The following is a 19,495-nucleotide window of genomic DNA, read 5'->3' as shown; positions in this document are numbered from 1 at the left end:
ACACACACTCCCAGCTCCCCTACTGCCTGTGGTTCCTGTCCTCGTCATTATTCCCTGCTGAGGTCAGCACTCATTTGTTCTCGCTTTCACAACAATGAGCTAATTCGACACCCCCCCTCCCTGCCTCCCTCCCACTGTCCCCTGCAACCAGTTCAGGACTGTTAGTGATATCAGAGCCCTAGTTCAGGAGATCTTTGTACTATTAAATGTCACCTCCTAATTGAATTGGAAGCATGGCAACAATGGAGGTAGGGAGGCCCTGCAGGGTGTTAGAGGTTCATTTGTAGTGCCTCACACAATGTGTGTTAACTCTAGACAGAGTGTGTTACCTCTAGACAGAGTGTTACCTCTAGACAGAGTGTTACCTCTAGACAGAGAGTGTTACCTCTAGACAGAGTGTTACCTCTAGAGAGAGTGCGTTACCTCTAGAGAGAGTGTTACCTCTAGACAGAGTGCATTAACTCTAGACAGAGTGCGTTAACTCTAGACAGAGTGTGTTACCTCTAGACAGAGTGTGTTAACTCTAGACAGAGTGTGTTACCTCTAGACAGAGTGTGTTAACTCTAGACACAGTGTGTTACCTCTAGACAGAGTGTTACCTCTAGAGAGAGTGTGTTACCTCTAGACAGAGTGTGTTACCTCTAGAGAGAGTGTGTTAACTCTAGACAGAGTGCGTTAACTCTAGACAGAGTGTGTTACCTCTAAACAGAGTGCGTTACCTCTAGACAGAGTGCGTTACCTCTAGACAGAGTGCGTTATTTCTAGACAGAGTGCGTTACCTCTAGACAGAGTGTGTTACCTCTAGAGAGAGTGTGTTACCTCTAGACAGAGTGCGTTACCTCTAGACAGAGTGCGTTACCTCTAGACAGAGTGCGTTAACTTTAGACAGAGTGCGTTACCTCTAGACAGAGTGTGTTACCTCTAGACAGAGTGCGTTACCTCTAGACAGAGTGTGTTACCTCTAGACAAACACTTGCTCGTCGAACATCTCATTCCAAAATCATGGGCATTAATATGGAGTTGGTCCCCCTTTTGCTGCTATAACAGCCTCCACTCTTCTGGGAAGGCTTTCTACTAGATGTTGGAAAATTACTGCTATAACAGCCTCCACTCTTCTGGGAAGGCTTTCTACTAGATGTTGGAACATTGCTGCGGTGACTTGCTTCCATTCAGCCACAAGAGCATTAGTGAGGTCGGGCACTGATGTTGGGTGATTAAGCCTGGATCGCAGTCGGCGTTACAAGTCATCCCAAAGTTGTTCAATGGGGTTGAGGTCAGGGTTCTGTGCAGGCCAGTCAAGTTCTTCCATACCGATCTCGACAAACTATTTCTGTACGGACCTCACTTTGTGCACGGGTGCATTGTCATGCTGAAACAGGAAAGGGCCTTCCCCCAACTGTTGCCCCAATGTTGGAAGCACAGAAGCGTTTCCACTGAGTCCAATGGCGGCGAGCTTTACACCACTCCAGCCGACGCTTGGCATTGTACATGGTGATCTTAGTTTTGTGTGTGGGGCGGGACACCGTCCCAGAAGCCCATGGAAGCCCATTTCATGAAGCTCCTGACGAACAGTTCTTGTTCTGACGTTGCTTCCAGAGGCAGTATTTATACGCACTACTCGCTTCAGCACTTTGCGTCCCGTTCTGTGAGATAGTGTGGCCTACCACTTCGCGGCGTTGTTGCTCCTAGACGTTTCCACTTCACAATAACGGCACCTACAGTTGATCCGGGGCAGCTCTAGCAGGGCGGAAATTTGACAAACTGACTTGTTAGAAAGGTGGCTATTGAGATTGTATGGCTGTGTGCTCGGTTTTATATACCTGTCAGCAACGGATGTGGCTGAAATAGCCGAATCCACTCATTTGAAGGGGTGTCCACATACTTTTGTATATATAGTGTATGTGTTAGAGATACGAAACAGCAAAATACTAATCCTTGTTTAATTAAGAGTATTTTTTTTTCCTCAAGGCTTTTTACATGACATGTTCTACTTAATAAGGCCCGAGGGGGTGTGGTATATGGCTAAGGGCTTTTCTTACGCACAACGCAATGTGTGGTGCTAGGACTGTCACGCTTTGGCCATAGAGAGGTTTTTATTCTCTGTTTTGGTTAGACCAGGGTGTGACTAGGGTGGGCATTCTATGTTCTTTTTTCTATGTTTTTGTATTTCTTTGTTTTTGGCCGGGTGTGGTTCTCAGAGGCAGCTGTCTATCGTTGTCTCTGATTGAGAACCATACTTAGGTAGCTCTTGCTCACATGGGTTTTGTGGGTAGCTGCTTTCTGTTTTTGTGTCTGCACCAGACAGAACTGTTTTGGTTGTGCTCTCTGTCAATCAGTGTTCAGTTCCATTAATAAAAGGATGACCACGTACCACGCTGCACCTTGGTCCTCACCTTCTTCCACCAACACCAAGGACACAGCCCTTAGCTGTGGTATATTGACCATATTTCACAAACCCAAACATATTTCACAAACCCAAAGGTGCCTTATTGCTATTTTAAACTGGTTACCAATATAATTAGAGCAGTACAAATGTTTTGTCATACCCATGGTATGCGGTCTGATATACCACAGCTTTCAGCCAGTCAGCATTCAGGTCTCGAACCACCCAGTTTATCTGATTTAGCCACTATACCCTGTATTCCTGACCCTTTCTCCTTCATATATATTCCTCTGGCAAATTAACACAATGAGCTATCTGAGCTCTTTCAGATGAGAAATCAGGCCTGGGCCAAAGCAAGGAAAATTGACTCTAATGGACTGGCAATCTTTCAGACAATTGAGAAACAGATGTACTATCTCCATTAAGACCGCTAAATCAGGCTTCTTTTTAAGCTCTCTCTGATCCTTCAACATTTTGGAAAACAGTAATGCACTGAAGCGTACAAATCCATTTTCTTCCCTGCCTGAGCAGGTTCTGTCTGACTCTGGCATCAGAACTGAGAAGAATGAGATAAGTGATGCTTTTTCTCATTTTATCTCTGCAGGCTTTTTATTTGAGAGAAAGTGTTTTAATTGACCCTGGTCAGTCAATCGACTCCTCTTCCCTCTGACGGGTAACCTTTCAACTTCTAGTGCATCTTTGTTTTCATTTCAACAATTTTCTACCTGTGATGTGCTACAGTAGATGCCTTAAGATTGGTGTAAAAAATAAAATCAGCTGGGGCTGATGAGCTTCATCCATTTTTACTGCAGCTCTCTGCCCCCCTGATTGCTGGATCATTAACCGATATTTTTAACCTGACGATCATATCTGGTACTATTCCCAAGGTGTAACGGTCCTCTTCCTGTGAATGACTGGATCAAAGCACAGCATGAGACGCGTTTGTGATATTTTATTAAAATCAGAACACTACAACAAAAAATAACAAAGATGAAAACTAACAGTTCTGTAAGGACACTAACAATACAGAAAACAACTACCCACAAAACCCATGTGGGCAAGAGCTACCTAAGTATGGTTCCCAATCAGAGACAACGATAGACAGCTGTCCCTGATTGAGAACCATACCCGGCCAAAACAAAGAAATACAAAAACATAGAAAAAAGAACATAGAATGCCCACCCTAGTCACACCCTGGCCTAACCGAAATAGAGAGTAAAACCTCTCTATGGCCAGGGCGTGACACAAGGTTTGGAAGGCGGCCCAAGTACTGTACTTTTTATTACATTACATTAACAATATCTTGTCTGTAAAAAATTGTAACCTGCACTTGTATGCCGATGATACTGTTGTGTATGCTATTGCCCCCAAGGTTGACCAGTCTCTATCTGAACTGCAGACTGCCTTCATTGTATTACAGACAACTTTATTGACCTGAAATTAGTATTGAATGCAGGTACAATTGAGTATATGTTGTTCTCTAGAGCAGTGGTCCGCACTGCGCACTCACCAATGTTCCTTCTGATATTTTGAGGCACTGAGCAAATTTTTAGGTCTTGTGAGTGGAAACTTGTGCAATTTCAGTTTTAGACTGTAGCCAATAGGCTATTGTGGATATTGGAGCACAATGTAGGCCTACCAACAAAACCAAATGGAACAAATCCCAGAACATTTTCACATGGAGATTGCTTTTGATGTCTATGATGTAGCCTACAGTAGCCTACATGTGGTGTTCAATGAGGCCTACATTGTGTAAGACTTTTAAAAAGGTTTTTACATTATGAAGGGCTTGACATTAATTCATGATTTTGTACATTGTCTGTAACACCATGGGCCAAATAGGTGGCTGTAAAATGCATTGTATTGTGTTGTAAATTCATTATTATTGCCATACAGAGAATTAAATGATTTGCCAGCAGCATACCACCCTGCATACCACTGCTGGCTTGATTCTGAAGCTAAGCAGGGTTGGTCCTGGTCAGTCCCTGGCTTGGAGACCAGATGCTGCTGGAAGTGGTGTTGAAGGGCCAGTAGGAGGCACACTTTCCTTTGGTCTAAAAGAAAATATCCCAATTCCCAGGGCAGTGATTGGGGACACTGCCCTGTGTAAGGTGCCGTCTTTCGGATGGGACGTGGATAAATAAAATAAAATCTAGCTAACCCCTCTGCCTATTGGCTTATTTCCATTATCAAGCCTGTCTAAAAATACAACACTGCCCCTTTAATTAAGACATAAGATTCTTACTCACCTACTCATTCAAGGGTTTTTCTTTATTTTTACTATTTTCTACATTGTAGAAAAATAGTGAAGACATCAAAACTATGAAATAACACATATGGAATCATGCAGTAACCCAAAAATATATTTGAGATTTGAGATTCTCAAAGTAGCCACCCTTTGCCTTGATGACAGTTTTGCACACTCTTGGCATTCCCTCAACCAGCATCACCTGGAATCCTTTTCCAACAGTCTTGAAGGAGTTCCCACATATGCTGAGCACTTGTTGGCAGCTTTTCCTTCACTCTGCAGTCCAACTCATCCCAAACTATTTTAATTGGGTCTAGGTCGAGTGACTGTGTAGGCCAGATCATCTGATGCAGCACTCCATCTGATGCAGCATAGTAATGAACGTCAGTCACCCTTTCCTTCAGCTGGGTTCAGGCCTGTAGTGTGTGTGTGGGGGGTGTTCAGTCCTGTTTAGCCTGCTCTACTTTCAGCCTGTGAGATATAGCTTTGACCTGAGCAAACTCAGAGTTTTTATTTGTCCTGAGGGAAAGTGCTGCTGGCTTTCACACACACATACGCACACACACAGACACACACACACTCACACACACACACACACACACACACACACAGAGGAAACACCGTACACCTAGCGACCTGGTCAGCGTGCACTGCAACCGGCCCGACACAGGAGTCTCTGGGGCGGCAGGGTAGCCTAGTGGTTAGAGCATTGGACTAGTAACCGAAAGGTTGCAAGTTTGAATTCCCGAGCTTACAAGGTACATATCTGTCGTTCTGCCCCTGAACAGGCAGCTAACCCACTGTTCCTAGGCCGTCATTGAAAATAAGAATTTGTTCTTAACTGACTTGCTTAGTTAAATAAAGGTAAAATAAAAATAAAAATAGTGCGCGATGAGACAAGGATATCCCTGCCGGCCAAACCCTCCCTAACCCGGATGACGCTAGGCCAATTGTGCGTCGCCCCATGAGCCTCCCGGCTGCGGCAGAGCCTGGGCTCGAACCCAGAATCTCTGGTGGCACAGCTAGCACTGCGATGTATACCCTGACATATTCTAACGTTTTGTTTTGCTGTTTTCCAGGCGTGTCCATTGGGATCGCGGGATTTCCGTGAGAAGCAGTGTGCCGACTTCGACAGTTTGCCGTTCCGTGGGAAATACTACAACTGGAAGCCCTACACCGGAGGTGAGATCGGAATAATGCATCAATCCATCCATTGCTCCACTCCATCGCTCTTTTTTTCTCCACCCGTTTGTAGTTGTGTGTGTGTGTGTAACGGTGGTTTATGTTGGCAGCCCCAGCTATCTCTCCCGGTGACGGTGCTGTAGTGACGTCATTCCCCAGGTCCAGGATCTGGGGGCTGACGAATAGAACTCTTTATTACTATCAACAAACTCTAGAGGAGAGCAGAGGAGCACAGCTCAGCCCTGGCCTTGCTTGGTCTCCTGGGACTCCTAGCTCACAACTAACACCACAAAAGGAATTCTGTGCTTTTTTAAATCAATATAGTAAACAGAATTGTTTTCTTTTACTGTAGATAGATGAATTCCTACTGATGTCACTCATCATGGACGATGTTATAGAACCTGTTATAATTTGTGTGGGAACCTGTAATCCTTCTGGCTGAACCTTAGTTTTCTGTCTGGGCCCTCTACTTCCTGTTTGTGGGTGTTGGCCCAGGTTACTGTCTCTGTGACAAATGTCTCTAATGACACTACGTTTGTGGTCAGTGTGGCTCAGTCAGTAAAACATGGTGCCTACAAAGCCAAGGGTTGTGGTTTGATTCTCCCTGGTGCCACCCATATGTAAAATGTATGCATGACTATAAGTTATTTTGGTTAAAAGCGTCTGCTAAATGGCATATATTATATATTCCGTTTTTGCTGAACTCTCTCTACTGTATTTATAACTAAGTGTACATGACTTGTCACCTGCCCTGTGGAAGTGTGTCCACTACGTTTGACCTTGTGACCTCTGCCCTGTGTGCTCCAGGTGGTGTGAAGCCGTGTGCTCTGAACTGTCTGGCGGAGGGATATAACTTCTACACTGAGCGCTCCCCGGCCGTCATCGATGGAACACGCTGCCAGGCCGACTCAATGGACATCTGCATCAATGGAGAGTGCAAGGTGAGAGAGAGCTAGTGGGAGTAAGAGAGAGAGAGAGAGAGAGAGAGAGAGAGAGAGAGAAAGAGAGAGAGAGAGAGAGAGAGAGAGACAGAGACAGATAGAGAGAGAGAGAGAGAGACAGAGACAAACAGAGAGAGAAAGGAATAGAAAGGGTGTCTATTTATCTGTCTGTCTGCGTGTCTTGAGTGTGGTAAGTGTTCTTGTAACGTAGTGGTGGTTACATCAAGGTTCAATGACTGTACATTTTTCCAAATAAGAGCTTCTGCTAAAAGTACACTCGTAGAAAAAAGGGTTCGAAAAGGGTTCTTCGGCTATCCCCATAGGATAACCCCTTCTGTTTCCAGGTAGAACTGTTTAAAGGGTTATACATGGAACTCAAAAATGTTCTTCAAAGAGACACGGCTTTCAGCCAATCCTCCTATGGGGAGAGCCGAAGATCCCTTTTAGGTTGTAGCATATTTTTTCCCTTCTGGTTCTCACACTTTGTGCTGTGAGTCACCCCAGTCAACAAGACAAAGATCAACCAGACCCACGCTGCTTCCAGACAGGATCCAGCCAGTGTGACCCTAAATAAGACAGCCTGTGGCCCAGAGCCCACCAGTGGGTACTGACTAACCCATAGGAGAAGCACTCTACCATGGCCATGACCTTATTACATTATAACCAACAAGCTAATAAAATAGATGACTGTAACATAATGTAATGGAACTGTCCATGAGGCTTTCCTGACCAGGAAACCTGACCCTCTGACTCAGTTTGTAGTCACAGTGTTTGTGTTGATTAGATTCACTGGACATCTGCATCAATGGAGAGTGCAAGGTGAGAGAGAGAGAGAGATAGGAGTAATCTGAAAATCGCTGTTTATTACTGAGATCTGGGACCTAATGTTGTCTTTGTTCCGTGTGTGTACACTGTACAGAACAATGAGTTAGGGTTTTTGTGTATGTGTGTGTATGCCTGTGTGTGTGTGTGTGTGTGTGTGTGTGTGTGTGTGTGTGTGTGTGTGTGTGTGTGTGTGTGTGTGTGTGTGTGTGTGTGTGTGTGTGTGTGTGTGTGTGTGTGTGTGTGTGTGTGTGTGTGTGTGTGTGTGTGTGTGTGTGTGTGTGTGTGTGTGTGTGTTGGAGGTTTCTTCCTGCAGAGTACTGGGACACATTTATTCCTAGTCACAGTCCAAGGTGTATTTTTTATTTCAGCAGCAGTTGGTCTTATGGAGTATCTGACACGGTGTGATAAATCTCTGGAACAACGTCTGCTTGGAGGCTGCTCAGAAATGCTCAATATAATGTGTATAGGCCTACACACGTGTTGGGAGAAAGACAGAGGGGGAGAGAGAACAATGAGAAAATGAAAGAAAGAAGAACGTGATAGGGATAGAGCAGAGAAATGGAGAGATTGAGAAGGAGAGAGAGAACAGATAGAGCAGAGAAATTGAGAGATTAAGAAGGAGAGAGAGAACAGATAGAGCCGAGAAATGGAGAGATTGAGAAGGAGAGAGAGAACAGACAGAGCAGAGAAATGGAGAGATTGAGAAGGAGAGAGAGAACAGACAGAGCAGAGGAATTGAGAGATTGAGAAGGAGAGAGAGAACAGACAGAGCAGAGAAATTGAGAGATTGAGAAGGAGAGAGAGAACAGACAGAGCAGAGAAATGGAGAGATTGAGAAGGAGAGAGAGAACAGAAAGAGCAGAGAAATGGAGAGATTGAGAAGGAGAGAGAGAACAGACAGAGCAGAGAAATGGAGAGATTGAGAAGGAGAGAGAACAGAAAGAGCAGAGAAATGGAGAGATTGAGAAGGAGAGAGAGAACAGAAAGAGCAGAGAAATTGAGAGATTGAGAAGGAGAGAGAGCACAGACAGAGCAGAGAAATGGAGAGCTTGAGAAGGAGAGAGAGAACAGACAGAGCAGAGAAATGGAGAGATTGAGAAGGAGAGAGAGAACAGGTAGAGCAGAGAATGTTACACATCCACCACGCTGATCCTCAACACGGGGCCCCTCCAGGACCTCTATACCAGGCTGTGTCAGAGGAAGGCCCTAAAAATGGTCAAAGACTCCAGACACCCTAGTCATAGACTGTTCTCTCTGCTACCGCACGGCAAGCGGTATCGGAGCGCCAAGTCTAGGTCCAAGAGGCTTCTAAACAGCTTCTACCCCCGAGCCATAAGACTGCTGAACAGCAAATCAAATGGCTACTCAGACTATTTGCATCATCACCCCCCCCCCCCTTTGTTTTTGCCTCCCCTCTGTTATACTGCTGCTACTCTCTGTTTATTATCTATGCATAGTCACTTTAACTCCCCCTACAGTACATGTACATATTACCTCAATTACCTCGACTAACTGGTACCCCCTGATAGCCTCGCTCCTGTTATTTTACTGATGCTCTTTAATTATTATTATTAAAAAAAAATCTTATCTATTTTTTACTTAAAACAATAAAACAATAATGTTATTGATTAAGGGCTTGTAAGTAAGTATTTCACTGTTGTATTCGGCGCATGTGACAAATAAAACTCTAGTTGAGTCTAGTTGATAGGTAATCAACTAGCTGGGCTGCTCCCCGGACCCTGTATGTAGGGACTGTATTCTTGAACATGACTATTGAACTTGACATTTGTGTCTGTCTTTATTATTTCATCTGATATATCATACAGAAACATGGTATCAGCTCGAAAACCACTACGTTTGTTATTTTTGTAGCTAAGTACATTATAGGCGCAGTTAGGTTCCATATGTGAACGCACGCCGTAGTCTACTGCTAACGTTAGTCACACCACTGATCAAATTGTTGTTAGCTGGCTGTCTGGCTAGCATCACCACCTACCTCGATGGCTGAAGGCAAAGAGATCTCCTTTTTCATCGCTACGGCAGCAAACATTCCGCTACCAAAACCCGTGGTTCACACAGGGGACTGGGATACTACTTGGGACAACTTCCGGGATGAATTCGAGGACTATGCGCTAGTGACTGGTCTACATGAAAAACCCAACGAGGTCCAAGCGGCAACTCTGAGGAGCTTAGTGGGCAGCGAATGCAGGCATATCTGCCGGCACAATCTCACCCACGCAACACAACAACAGGGTGATGCAAAGGCCATAATGGATGCATTGGGGAATTAGTTTTTGGAAGCTGCAAACAGGAAGAGGGTGAGTCAGTACACAACTTTGTAACCCGTTTGAGAGAAAGATCCGCTACTTGTGAATACGGGGGATTGAAAGATGAACTGATTTGGGACAAAATAGTATTGGGAATTGCAAATGAGGACACACGCCGGTGTCTACTAAGAGAGAGAAGCTTAACATTAGTAAATGCTAGAGGTTGACCGATTAATCGTAATGGCCGATTAATTAGGGCCTGATTTCAGGTTTTCATAACAATCGGTAATCTGCATTTTTGGACACCGATTGTGGCCGATTACATTGCAATCCACGAGCAGATTGTGTGGCAGGCTGACCACTTGTTACGCGAGTGCAGCAAGGAGCCAAGGTAAGGTGCTAGCTAGCATTAAACTTCTCTTATAAAAAACAATCAATCTTAACATAATCACTAGATAACTACACATGGTATTGATGATATTACTAGTTTAACTAGCTTGTCCTGCGTTGCAAATAATCGATGTGGTGCCCGTTAATTTATCATCGAATTACAGCCTACTTCGCCAAACGGGTGATTTAACAAGCGCATTCGCAAAAAAAGCACTGTCGTTGCACCAATGTGTACCTAACCATAAACATCAATGTCTTTCTTAAAATCAATACACAAATATATATTTTTAAACCGGCATATTTAGTTAATATTGCCTGCTAACATGAATTTCTTTTAACTAGGGAAATTGTGTCACTTCTCTTGCGTTCTGTGCAATAGAGTCAGGGTATATGCAGCAGTTTGGGCCACCTGGCTCGTTGCGAACTGTGTGAAGACCATTTCTTCCTAACAAAGACAGCCAACTTTGCCAAACGCGGGATGATTTAACAAAAGCGCATTTGCGAAAAAAGCACAACCGTTGCACGTGTTGATGATGTCACTCATTGTTCAGAACAGTGAAAGTGACATTTACATGTATGAATCCATTGGGGTTGTACACTCAAGAGGGAAGAAATTGTTTGTGACACTACGATAACACAACAAGCTGCAACAAAGTCAACTGGATTCCGGTGCTACGTGCAACGTAATCAATCTGGCACCTGACACACATCTCTTGCCCAGCGATACTAGACTAAAGTTGTACTCAGGAGAGCTAATGAGCTCTATGGGCATCTTTGAAACTGAATGTGTTATTCGGGGACACAAATACATGCTGGAGTTTGAGATCGTGAAAAGCAGTCAACATCCTCTCTTCTGAGGCTATACATGTGAACGCCTCGAACTGATGCAGTTCCCCGTACCAAATGACCTGCACATTGTGGAGCATGTCCAGCATGGATCCCCCTCGAAAGAACAACTACTCAGCAGATATGACGATGTATTCAACAGACCTGTTGAATCAGTACCTGCCGGGGTACATTTTGAATTGGATGACAGTGTCACTCCAGTCTAGCGTGCTTCTCGTAATGTGCCCATTGCAATGAAAGTGAAGGCTTAGCTGACAAGTATGAGGCCGATGGCCACATGACATCTGTGACTGAACCAACTGACTGGATCAGCAATATGGTCATAGTGAAAAAAACAGAGAAGCTGAGAGTCTGCATCGACCCAAAGCATCTTAACCAAGAACTGAAACGTTTCCACTACATCATGCCAACACTGAAGGATGTCCTCTACAAGCTTCCCAAGGCCAGGATTTTCACCCCTTTGGTGTCTCCGAGGCGCCTGAGGTAGACCAACACAAGCAGCACGAGTTACTGGCTGGGCTCAAGGACATTGAACCTATTGCTGATGATGTCCTGATTGCAGGTTGCGGTGACACAGACAAAGAAGCAGTATGCAACCACGATGTGAAGCTCCTGGCACTGATTGAGCGCTGCCGATCAGTTAAGCTTCGCCTTGGCCTGAAGAAGCTGCAGCTCAAGGTGAAAGACGTCCACTTCCATGGTCACATTCTCTCAGCCAAAGACCTGAAGCCGGACCCAGACAAAGTCAGAGCGATCCTCGACACGCCAAACCCGTCTGATGCAAAAGTAGGGCAGCGTCTCAACGGCACACCTATCAGCAGTCTGCTGGTGGACTAAGACACACCATGGCACTGGCTATCCAAACACGAGGCCACAGTGCAAGAGATTCAATCTCTGGCTTCATCCATGCCTGTGTTGCGCTACTACGACGTTACGAAGCCTGTCACAATCCAGAGCGACTCCAGGCAATGTAGACTTGGATGCTGCCTTAGGCAGGAAGGCCAGCCCGTTGCATTTGCCTCGAGAGCGCTCAGCCCCACCAAACAAAACTATGCATAAATTGAGAAAGAGTGCCTCAGCATGGTCTATTCTCCTGCCAGTGATTCCATCACGACTTATATGGTCACAGCTGAAACTGACCACAAACCACTCATTGCCATATTCAGTAAACCTCTCCTCACCGAGCCCAAGATGCTTCAAAGCATGCTCCTGACTCTGCAAAATTACAGCCTGAAGGTCATCTACAAGCCAGGACCAGAGATGTATACACACTGAGTAGGGCAACAGCACAATGTACAGGCAGAGGCACTGCCTATCAGTGACATGCCATATGTTTGCTACAGCAGGAACAACAAGATGTTCAACAGATCAATCAGGCAGACTACTTGAACATCACAGATCACCACAGATCAGACAACACACTGACAAGGCCGAACACCTGCAGTCACTGAAGTACATGGTTCTCACAGGTTGGCCATACTGAAGGAGGAGACACCTTTCACAGCGAGAGAATAATGGACCTTTCGAGACGGGATCAGCGTGCAAAATGGCATCTTGTTCAGAGATCAGAAGATCATATCTCCAAATCACTACGTCCAGAGATGTTTACCCGCATACACTCCAGTCACATTGGAGGTGCTATCACCAGGCACGCAAAACATTATACTGGACAAACATGCAAGCAGAAATTAAAGACTTTGTCAGCAGCTGTACCACGTGCAACGAGTGCGCTCATGAACAGCAAAAGGAAACCATGATGTCAGATGGCCCACAAGGGCCTGGCAAATCATCAGCATGGACTTATTCAGCCACAGGCGAAAGGACTGTCTTCTCATCGTTGATCACTACTCTGACTTTTGGAAAATTGAACTGCTCCCTGACTTGTTTGCAGAGACGGTCATAAAGCGCTGCAAGGCGCAGTTTGCAAGGCAAGGCCAGCCTGACAAAGTAATCACAGACAATGGCCCACAATTCACTGCACAGTTCAAGTGTTTCGCCTCAGAATGGGAGTTTAACCACGTGACCTCCTCTTCAAGGCACCCATAAGCAAATGGCAAGGCAGAGTCAGCTGTCAAGATTGCAAGAAACCTGTTACACAGGGCCTTGCATGATAGCAACGACCCCTGATTTAAACCTGTTACACAGGGCCTTGCATGATAGCAACGACCCCTGATCGCTAAGTGCTTCTACGACCGGACTGCTTGAGACCTACCAGAGCTGGAAGTGAAACGATAAGGATGAAACCGCTGCCGGGAGACCACTCAGGATTTTGGAGGCCAGGCACGTGCCTACAGAGAGTAGCACCACATTCTTACCTGCTGGATGTTGGTGGCTCCTTCTAACGTTGTAGTCAGGTGGATCTGCGCGTAGCAGAGCAGACAAACCAGAACACACCATACACTCACCTAGATGAGCTGGATCACAGTCCAGGCCTAAAGGCAAGGGGTGCAGAATTGAGACATGAGCCAACTGAGGGTGAGGCTTCTACCTCACCAGGCTCACCAGCTCGTGACCCTTGACCTACCCCTGTCAGAGCCCATACTTACTCACAAGTGGTTCGGCTGTGGAAGCCACCAGACAGACTTACTCTGTAAGGAAGTGACTGTGTTAACCTGTCCTCTGTTACATAAAACAATAGTTTTAAGAAAAGGGGAAGACGACAACTGAAGTAAAAAGAAAATGTAATTAATTTGAATTTGTTATGACTTGAGTGTTAAAAATGTAATGTTATGTATACTGTTATGTTTGCACTCTCTATTGAAAAGGATGATGTTACGGAGTCTAGTTGATAGGTAATCAACTAGCTGGGCTGCTCCCCGGACCCTGTATGTAGGGACTTGTACAATACTTGAACATGACTATTGAACCTGACATTTGTGTCTGTCTTTATTATTTAATCTGACATATCATACAGAAACAGAGACAGACAGAGAGTGAGAGAGAAAGAGACAAAGAGTGATTGTGAGGGATGTCTGTGAGAATGTATTTTTCTCTCCTGTTGTTAAGGTGACACCCATAATTCCCCCATCACATTTTTGAGTCTCGATTATCTTAAAACAGAGTCTGTAAAATGCTGAAATACTTACTTTATTGTATCTCTCTAAAGAGATTGGCTATATGTCAGCCTGACCTTCTCATCCTACTGTAATTCTACTGTTGGTAGTACCCAGGTACTATCCAATCATGAGTCAGCATTTTCATTTACGTAGCACTTGTCTTTATTACTATGATATTATGGTATTATTAAACAGTATTATTATAGTATACTGTAAGTTGTACTTAATGTAATATAACATGGTACCATGTCTCCTCTCTCAGCACGTAGGCTGTGACAACATCCTGAGCTCAGATGCCAAGGAGGACCGCTGTCGGGTGTGTGGAGGGGACGGCAGCACCTGTGAGGCCACAGAGGGACTGTTCAATGACTCTCTGCCCAGAGGAGGTAAGCCCCAGGCTGGGGACAGAACCTGATAGGGCTCCTTACTTCAGGTGTGCAAATGTTTAAGTTCCATACAAAGAAAAAGGGAGTGTATTGTGTAAAGAAGAGAAGCGTAGAGAAGATAAGAAGAGTGTATAGTGTACAGAAGACAGGAGTAGGGAAGTTTAGAAGAGTTTATAGTGTACAGAAGACAGGAGTAGAGAAGAAGAATGTATAGTGTACAGAAGACAGGAGTAGAGAAGAAGAGTGTATGGTGTACAGAAGGCAGTAGTAGAGAAGAAGAGTGTATAGTGTACAGAAGACAGGAGTAGAGAAGAAGAGTGTATAGTGTACAGAAGACAGGAGTAGAGAAGAAGAGTGTATAGTGTACAGAAGACAGGAGTAGAGAAGAAGAGTGTATAGTGTACAGAAGACAGGAGTAGAGAAGAAGAGTGTATAGTGTACAGAAGACAGGAGTAGAGAAGAAGAGTGTATAGTGTACAGAAGACAGGAGTAGAGAAGAAGAGTGTATAGTGTACAGAAGACAGGAGTAGAGAAGAAGAGTGTATAGTGTACAGAAGACAGGAGTAGAGAAGAAGAGTGTATAGTGTACAGAAGACAGGAGTAGAGAAGAAGAGTGTATAGTGTACAGAAGACAGGAGTAGAGAAGAAGAGTGTATAGTGTACAGAAGGCAGTAGTAGAGAAGAAGAGTGTATAGTGTACAGAAGACAGGAGTAGAAAAGAAGAGTGTATAGTGTACAGAAGACAGTAGTAGAGAAGAAGAGTGTATAGTGTACAGAAGACAGGAGTAGAGAAGAAGAGTGTATAGTGTACAGAAGACAGGAGTAGAGAAGAAGAGTGTATAGTGTACAGAAGACAGGAGTAGAGAAGAAGAGTGTATAGTGTACAGAAGACAGGAGTAGAGAAGAAGAGTGTATAGTGTACAGAAGACAGGAGTAGAGAAGAAGAGTGTATAGTGTACAGAAGACAGGAGTAGAGAAGAAGAGTGTATAGTGTACAGAAGACAGGAGTAGAGAAGAAGAGTGTATAGTGTACAGAAGGCAGTAGTAGAGAAGAAGAGTGTATAGTGTACAGAAGACAGGAGTAGAGAAGAAGAGTGTATAGTGTACAGAAGACAGGAGTAGAGAAGAAGAGTGTATAGTGTACAGAAGACAGGAGTAGAGAAGAAGAGTGTATAGTGTACAGAAGACAGGAGTAGAGAAGAAGAGTGTATAGTGTACAGAAGACAGGAGTAGAGAAGAAGAGTGTATAGTGTACAGAAGGCAGTAGTAGAGAAGAAGAGTGTATGGTGTACAGAAGACAGGAGTAGAGAAGAAGAGTGTATGGTGTACAGAAGACAGGAGTAGAGAAGAAGAGTTTATAGTGTACAGAAGACAGGAGTAGAGAAGAAGAGTGTATAGTGTACAGAAGACAGGAGTAGAGAAGAAGAGTGTATAGTGTACAGAAGACAGGAGTAGAGAAGAAGAGTGTATAGTGTACAGAAGACAGGAGTAGAGAAGAAGAGTGTATAGTGTACAGAAGGCAGGAGTAGAGAAGAAGAGTGTATAGTGTACAGAAGACAGGAGTAGAGACGAGAAAAAGCGTTTATAGTGGAGAGAATATAGGAGTACAAAAGAGAAGAGTTTATAGTGTAGAGAAGACAAGAGTGTATAGAGAAGAGTAAATTATGTTTCTGAGAGTGTCCGCTACTCTGTGCGAACTGAAAGCTGCCAAACACTGCACATTTGTAATCACTTTCCGGGAGACACATCTCCATGCTGAAAAGCAAGGTGAAAACTATTTTTGGCAGAGCAGCCATGTCTAAGGGCCAACAGAGCAATGTAGCCAAAACACTTAATTTTTCATGGAAATCTTTCCCCCCTTTGTCACCCAATGATAAAGCATATGTTTTTGGGAGTTGAGAAACATGTTGTCAAAACATAAATGGAAGAATAATATATTCACATTAACTACATCATCCAATGAAGAACTCAGAGTGGAGATATGGCTTCATCCTGGCACTGGGTCCTAGACTAGTGGAGATATGGCTTCATCCTGGCACTGGGTCCTAGACTAGTGGAGATATGGCTTCATCCTGGCACTGGGTCCTAGACTAGTTGAGATATGGCTTCATCCTGCCACTGGGTCCTAGACTATTGGAGATTTGGCTTCATTTTGGCTCTGGGTTCAAGACTAGTGAAGATATGGCTTCCCGCTCTGCCCTCAGACAAACCATCAAACATGCAAAGTGTCAATGCAGGACTAAGATTGAATCCTACTACACCGGCTTTGACGCTCGTCGGATGTGGCAGGGCTTGCAAACTTTACGGACTACAAAGGGAAACCCAGCCGGGAGCTGCATAGTGAAGCAAGCCAACCAGATGAGCTAAATGCCTTTTATGCTCGCTTCGAGGCAAGCAACACTGAAGCATGCATGAGAGCACCAGCTGTTCCGGACAACTCCGTAGTCTATGTGAGCAAGACCTTTAAACAGGTCAACATTCACAAGGCCGCGGGGCTATACGGATTACCAGGACGTATACTCAGAGCATGCGCGGACCAACTGGCAAGTATCTTCACTGACATCTTCAACCTCCCCTTGACCGAGTCCGTAATACCTACATGTGTCAAGCAGACCACCATAGTCCAAGAAAGCGAAGGTAACCTGCCTAAATGACTACCGCCCTGTAGCCCTCACGTTGGTAGTCATGAAGTACTTTGAAAGGCTGGTCATGGCTCACATCAACACCATCATCCCGGAAACCTTAGACCCACTCCAATTTGCATACCGCCCCAACAGAACCACAGATGACGCAATCTCAATCGCACTCCACACTGCCCTTTCCCACCTGGACAAAAGGAACACCTATGTGAGAATGCTGTTCATTGACTACAGCTCAGTGTTCAACACCATAGTACCCTCAAAGCTCATCACTAAGCTAAGGACCCTGGGACTAAACACCTCCCTCTGCAACTGGATCCTGGACTTCCTGAAGGGCAGCCCCCAGGTGGTAAGGGTAGGCAACAACACATCTGCGCGCTGATCCTCAACACAGGGGCCCCTCAGGGGTGTGTGCTTAGTCCTCTCCTGTACTCCCTGTTCATCCACGACTGCGTGAGCAAGCATGACTCCAACACCATCATTAAGTTTGCTGACGACACAACAGTGGTAGGCCTGATCACTGATAATGATGAGACAGCCTATAAGGAGGAGGTCAGAGACCTGGCAGTGTGGTGCCAGGACAACAACCTCTCCCTCAACGTGAGCAAGACAAAGGAGCTGATCGTGAACTACAGGAAGAGGAGGGCCGAACCTGCCCCCATTCACATTGACGGGGCTGTAGTGGAGCGGGTCGAAAGGTGTCCACATCACCAACAAACTGTCATGGTCCAAACACACCAAGACAGTCATGGAGAGGGCACAACAACAGTCAGGAGACTGAAAAGATTTGGCATGGGTCCCCAGATCCTTAAAAAGTTCTACAGCTGCACCATCGATAGCATACTGACCGGTTGCATCCCCGCCTGGTATGGCAACTGCTCGGCATCCGACCGTAATGCACTACAGAGGGTAGTGTGTAGGGCCCAGTACATCACTGGGACCAAGCTTCCTGCCATCCATGACCTCTATACTAGGCGGTGTCAGAGGAAGGTTAAAAAAATTGTCAAAGACTCCAGTCACCCAAGTCATAGACTGCTTCCGGTACGGCAAGCAGAACCGGAGCACCAAGTCTAGGTCCATAAGGCTCCTTAACAGCTTCTACCCCCAAGCTATAAGACTTCTGAACAATGGATCAAATGGCCACCTGGACTATTTACATTGACACCCCCTTTGTTTTTACACTGCTGCTACTCGCTGTTTATTATCTATGCATAGTCACTTTACCCCTACCTACATGTACAAATGACCTTGACTAACCGTACCCGCACATTGATTCTGTACCAGTATCCCCTGTATATAGCCTCGTTATTGTTATTTTATTGTCTTACTTTTTATTTTATTTTTACTTTAGTTTATATAGTAAATATTTTCTTAAATACATTTTTTGAACTGCATTGCTGCTTAAGGGCTCGTAAGTAAGCATTTCACAGTAAGGTTGTTGTATTCAGCGCATGTGACAAATACAATTTGATTTGATTTTAGATAGACAAAAACACGTTTTCCTTCTATGCTGTGTATGTAATGGTTTTGTCCCCTTCTCTTCCAGGCTACATGGAGGCTGTTCAGATACCAAGGGGGTCAGTCCACATAGAAATCAAAGAAATTGCCATGTCCAAAAACTACATCGGTAAGGGATCTCTTTCATACACTATAAAATGAAACCAACAAGAAAAGTGACCATCGTCATTATAAGAAATAAGACACATTATTTTGATGACCCTTTATTTCTTATCATTCTATCCCTCTGTGAATGTTAAGAGTCATTATGGCCTGCCCTTAACTCCACACAACTTTTGAACAGTAATGGAAAGCAGTGTGAAATCAACCTGAATAATATTAGCAGTTTGGTTCTGTTCTTTGTTTAAAGATTCAGTCTTCCTCATCCCTTAGTGCTTTCTCAGTCTAGAGCAGAGCAGACGATGCCATGAAGTAGTTTTAACTCCCACTAAATGATTAGCTTCAACATTATTAAAACTATTCAGTGCTTGTCCAGTGGTAGTCTTGGCGTTAGTCTCTCCGTCTTAGTTCCAGACTAAACAGAAAAACAATCAAACAAGGGGATTTAATATAGTGCTGTTGTCTGATCTGACATTAACTAGAGACAGAGCCGTGTGACAGAGTGGTGAAGTTTACTGCTGAGGGTGTTGATGGAGGACTGAAGTCAGGCTTTGAAATGTCAGGCGTCATTAGAGTTACAGACATGTGGTGACAGCCCTGTGGTGACAGCCCTGTGGTGACAGCCCTGCGGTGACAGCCCTGTGGTGACAGCCCTGTGGTGACAGCTCTGTGGTGACAGCCCTGCAGTGACAGCCCTGTGGTGACATATCTGTGG

At 44.8% G+C, this 19,495-nt stretch overlaps 1 protein-coding gene across 1 annotated transcript in view; it reads left to right on the top strand.

Moving 5' to 3' along the window:
* LOC110537061 (ADAM metallopeptidase with thrombospondin type 1 motif, 6) overlaps positions 1-19,495 on the top strand; it is a 130,587-nt gene that overhangs the window by 80,606 nt on the left and 30,486 nt on the right. Inside the window, exons 15-18 of the mRNA XM_036937044.2 lie at positions 5,711-5,813; positions 6,621-6,754; positions 14,401-14,524; positions 18,710-18,790. Of these exons, the coding sequence (XP_036792939.2) occupies positions 5,711-5,813; positions 6,621-6,754; positions 14,401-14,524; positions 18,710-18,790 (442 nt within the window). The remainder of the gene's footprint in view (positions 1-5,710; positions 5,814-6,620; positions 6,755-14,400; positions 14,525-18,709; positions 18,791-19,495) is intronic.

The sequence above is a fragment of the Oncorhynchus mykiss genome, chromosome 12, assembly GCF_057628025.1.
Source record: "Oncorhynchus mykiss isolate SJ-2025 chromosome 12, ASM5762802v1, whole genome shotgun sequence".
Classification (NCBI taxonomy): Eukaryota; Metazoa; Chordata; class Actinopteri; order Salmoniformes; family Salmonidae; genus Oncorhynchus; species Oncorhynchus mykiss.
Note: the sequence above shows the minus strand (reverse complement) of the source record. Positions and strands in the feature narration are given on the sequence as shown.